This window comes from Echinops telfairi, unplaced genomic scaffold, assembly GCF_000313985.2.
Source record: "Echinops telfairi isolate 266 unplaced genomic scaffold, ASM31398v2 ScPeMD7_18;HRSCAF=68, whole genome shotgun sequence".
NCBI classification, from domain to species: Eukaryota; Metazoa; Chordata; class Mammalia; order Afrosoricida; family Tenrecidae; genus Echinops; species Echinops telfairi.
In genome coordinates, this window is record NW_022103915.1 from 4,781,493 (window position 1) to 4,786,117 (window position 4,625).

At 61.9% G+C, this 4,625-nt stretch overlaps 1 protein-coding gene across 1 annotated transcript in view; it reads right to left on the reverse strand.

The window, feature by feature from the left end:
• Positions 1-55: 55 nt before the first annotated feature.
• The window catches only part of CCDC85C (coiled-coil domain containing 85C), a gene marked incomplete at its 5' end in the record, with an annotated part of 50,775 nt that continues 46,205 nt past the window's right edge, over positions 56-4,625 (reverse strand). The window contains 3 exons of the mRNA XM_045288076.1: positions 56-2,077; positions 2,651-2,749; positions 3,306-3,395. Coding sequence (XP_045144011.1) covers positions 1,988-2,077; positions 2,651-2,749; positions 3,306-3,395 — 279 coding nt within the window. The remainder of the gene's footprint in view (positions 2,078-2,650; positions 2,750-3,305; positions 3,396-4,625) is intronic.

The following is a 4,625-nucleotide window of genomic DNA, read 5'->3' on the forward strand; positions in this document are numbered from 1 at the left end:
TTACACACCCCACCCCATTGCCTGGCCACCCTCAAGTAACAAGTGCACACAGGAAGAGGCTTGCAAAGAGGCCTTTATTTATCTAGCTCAAATAGACACTATCACAACCGTAGTTACTCCTTTTACTAAAATAGTTCAAATCAGTGTCTGTACCACACTATCAAAAAGGGCTATTTCTTTCCCAATCAAAGTGGTTCAGTAGAAGGTGGGCGCAAACACTGGAGCCGGCAGGCGGGTAGCCAGACTCGGCCACTTCCAAAGAGTGGCCCAAACCCCCGAGATACGAAAATAGACAGCCCTGCGCCTAGTCTCTTACAAAACACAAAATCAGTAGTATTTGTTTCAAGGAACAGGAAAGGTCACTTTTTCTCTGAACACTGGTGTGTGGCTAAAACCGGTCTGACTGCTCGGTGGGTTCCCATTGGGAGCGGGGTCACGGCTGCAGGAGGGGGCTGTCGTCTCAGGGCAGCTTGAGGGTGCAAGACGAGAATGTGAAGGGACAGGCCCTTACTGCGGGACACCAAGGTCAGCAACAGCCCACCTGCTGTCACCAGACACTGGCCCGCAGCCACCTCCCACCACCACCCCCATACCTCAGCAGCAGGCCCTGTGCACCTGGGGCGGGCAGACTCACTGCTGGCTCTGGAGCAGCTTTGTAAGTCAGACAGACCCATCTGTCTGTCCTAACTTGGGTGGCGGCAGCAGGGGACAGGCAGGCCTGCCCCCTCCTCCCTCGCTGTACGGCGAAGCAGGAGGGTCTCAAAAACACTCCTTTCTTGGTGCTGCCCCATGGGTGTGGTGTGTCAATGGGGTGGGTGGACCTTGGGTATTGGCCAGTACCAGGAACCCTAACTTATTGCTTACTGTTGGTGGCAGCCGAGCCAAACAGGACCCAGGTGGGTGGACTCCCCACCCCTCAGAGGCCACCCTGGTTCTTCTCACTTCCCCCAGCAGCCCGTGTGGGCAGGAGTCTTCTACAATATGACCAGAGCTTCCTGGTGCCCCCAGGCCCCTGGGTGCCCTAGCAGGGACCCATTTAGCACCTGCCTGGACACGGGCTGAGGGTCCCCTCCCAAGACAGGGTGGGGGAAGAACAGAGACCACAGAGGCGGAAGTGACCGGGAGTGGATCCCAATGGGGCAGAAGGGACGGCCTGCCCTTCAGGGTTTGGTTTCCACAGGGCCCTGTGCCCCTTTGAGCCCCATCTTCCTTGGCCTCCAGTGATCAGACAGGACACCCAGCCCTTCACAGTTTGTGCAGTCATGGACACCTCATCCCCCTGGGCTGGATCCTGCCAGAAGAGGCTCCAGCGCCCCTGGGTGCTAAGGACACGGAGGCAGAGGGGGAAGGGTGGCACCCGCTGCTGGAGGTGCAAAGGAACAAGCTGGCCTTGCACCCCCACCCCTACCCCCCAGTAAGGACTCAGGCATGCACAGCTGAAAGGCCCCCAGGCCACGGCTGAGACCAGGCTACCAGGGAGACCGGGGAGAAACCACCTGCTGAGGGTCACACAGCTCCTCCTCCTGCGGGCAGGGCCCCCTCTTGCTTGCCCACTGGGGTCAGGAACAAGTGCTGGAGAGCGGACACCAGGCTGGCTAAAGCACCTGCCCTGGGGGGAGGGGGAGGGCTTCTGTGTCCATCCCCTTGAATGAACGGCTGCAGGGAAATAGGGGCAGATAGCCTCAGGCTGGGCCATGACCAAGCAGGGGCAGGTAGGGTGAGGGCTGGCTGAGAGAAGTTTGGGGTGAGGGCTGGGGGGGTGCTAAGGAGTGGAAGAAGGTTGGACATTTCTTTGACCACCAAACCCCAGGGCTGCCACAGGTGGGCAGCCACTGCCCCACGGGGTGGGGTTGCTACCAAGGGGCTAGTTGAGCTGCCCACACGTGTCCGGGCAGCTGGGCTGCAGCAGGCCTGGGCATCCACGGTGTGTGGGGCGGGCAAGCGTCCTATGTACAATTCCAGGGCCTGCGCACTTTTGAGGAGCCACCTACAAAGGGCCCTTGAACTGGTTTCCAGACAGGTGCTGCCGGATGGAGGGCTTGGAGCTGGCTGCATCCCCCAGTTTTCTCCAGACCACCTGTGGGGGTGGGGGGGCGAGAGGTCAGTGGGGAGGGGGGGTTGGCCCCAGCTCTGCAAAGCACCAGCCCTGTGTTCCAACACTGGAGAGGAAGCAGGGGCATCAGCACGTGACCACTGGGTGCAGCTCCTCCCATGGCTGCCAAAGGGGCCTGAGGCCCCCAGCGGCCCTACCAACCCCACTCCTACACCCTACCCCCACCCAAGCCCAGGACCCCACTGGACAGCCCAGGGGGCCCCAACCAGGGACCCTGCTACCAGGTTGCACCCGATCGCCAGCAACCCAAGGGGCCAGGGTAGAACTGCCCCCACAGGGTGCCCAAGGCTGTCACCTCTCGGGGAGCAGAGAGGCTGCCATGCCTCCCTCCCAGGCATGTGAGCCTTAGCAGCCAAGCACTCTGACCACTACGCCATCTGTTGGGGCCAGAGACAGAGGTGGGCCTCTGTGGGTAGCACCAATCCTGGGGGAGGGGTTTGCTGAGACCAGAGACCAAGTCCATGCTGGCAGTGGGCGTGTGGCCGGGTGTGCCCACCCCCCTGGAGGAGGCATGTGCTTGCATGCGCGCATTCTCACGTTGCACATCTCGCGGACGATGGCCTTCTCCTTCTCGCTCAGGTCCTCCTCACAGCTGTCCTGGGGCTGTCGGCCCAGGTTCTCGTGCACCTCCAGCACCTGCAGGCACCGCATTGGTCATCAGGGTCCCCCTCACCCCTGCTGACCCCCACACGGAGGGAGTCCCCTGACTCTCATCCCCTGGGGCCACAGCTGAAGACTGTGCCTCACTCAGACCCCTTTGAGGGAGAGGACAGGCTGATGGGCGTGCTGCCCAGGCTCCGGGCCCTGGGCTTGTGCATGTGACAGTGGGTGTGACAATGGGAGTGCCCCAGGAGGAGGTGTAGTATGCACAGGTGTGGCAGGGGCTTCCAGGGGAAGGGGGAGGCAGTCCACCTGTCCAGCTGACAGAGGTACGGCTGGGGACTGTCCCTGCCCCGCTGCACCTGGGAACCAGAGGCCCAGCCTGGAGACCTGAGCCCCTCTGCCCCTCTCCTGCCCCACCACCTAGGCATGTTTCCCTAGCTGCAGGAGCTTCCAATCCCACCCCCACATTGCCCCCCAGTCCCCTAGATAGAGGTGACTACACCCACCCAGCCAGAGGGGGCCAGTCAGGGTGGGCAATCCCCCACCCCCCTCCAGGGAGCTGGGCTGGGGGCCCCAGGCCTGGCCTCACCTTCATGGCCTGCATGACAGCCTCTGGCTTCTGTCCAGCGGAGCTGTAGCTGCCCGGGGGCGGGGAGGGCAGCTCGGGGCAGGCTGGGCCCTGGGGGATGAGGATGTGTGACCAGAGTGCACTCCCAAAGCCCGGCCAGATCTAGGCAGGGAGATGGGCTGGGGGCGGGGGTCTGACTGCCCCATTTCTCCCAGACAAAATGGCTCCTTGGCCCTCAGGCATCTCTGGCACTGCCCACAGAAGCAACCGCCTCCGGCCAGGGCAGAAGGCCTGCAGAGTCGCACAGCAAGACCTGGTAGGCCATGCCACAGTGCCAGAGCCCCCACCCACCACCCCTGGGCAGCCAGCCTCTGGCTGACCCCCAGGCCTCAGCCCATATCAGACCTCAGGACAGGACCACACATGGCCTAGTGAGGAGGGGGCCAGCTGTGTCTGCTCCCATCCCAGTCCTGGCCTCTACCTATAAGGGTGCCAGCCCAGGAAGACGTGCCTCCAGGGAGGCCTGCACTAATGGGGGCCCAGGTCCAGTCCATGTGTCAGGAACTCAGGGGGCTTGGTGAAGCTAGCTGGGCAGCGACCACAAAGGTCAGCAGTTCAAAACCACTGCTGCTCCCCAGGAGAAAGGTTAGGCTTTCTACTCCCATGCATAGTCACGGTCTCACAGGGCAGTTCTGCTCTGTCCTACCAGGGCGCTAGCAGTCGGAATGGACGGGACAGCAGGAGCCTGGAGATGGCCAGAGACCAGGTCGAAGGCCGGACTTCCCCTGCCATCCAGCAGGGGGTGCCAGCCACACATGATAGAAAGGGTCGTCTTCCTCTGGAAACTTCCACAGGGCCCACACCTTGCCCTGGAGGAAGACCCTCAAGAGAGATGGGCTCTGATGCATCTAGCCTTGGTCTGGGGCTGAGAACCTGGGGGTGGGGGTGGGGGGGGCGCGCAGGTGTGGGTCCTGAGGGAACCCAGTACGGGTTCTTCCCAGGCCCACAAAGTTGTGCCAGATAAAGCCCCTTCCAGGACTGCCCCAGAAAACCTTCCAGAACTTTCTGAAGTCTGCTGAGGCTTCTCAGACCCCGGCCTGGCGGACACTCTCCAGGAGGCCATACCTTTACAGTTCCAGGATAGGCGCTGGGCTGCTAGCTGCAAGGTCAGCAGTGCTAACCCAGCAGCTGCTCCTCAGGAGGAAAAGGAAGCTCTCTACGCCCATAGAGTGACAGCCTCGGAAACCCACAGGGCACGTCCACCCTGTCCTAGAGGAACACTGTGAGTCAGCATCAACTCAGCAGCGAGTTTGATCTTCCTTTTCAGGGATTGGCGGGGGG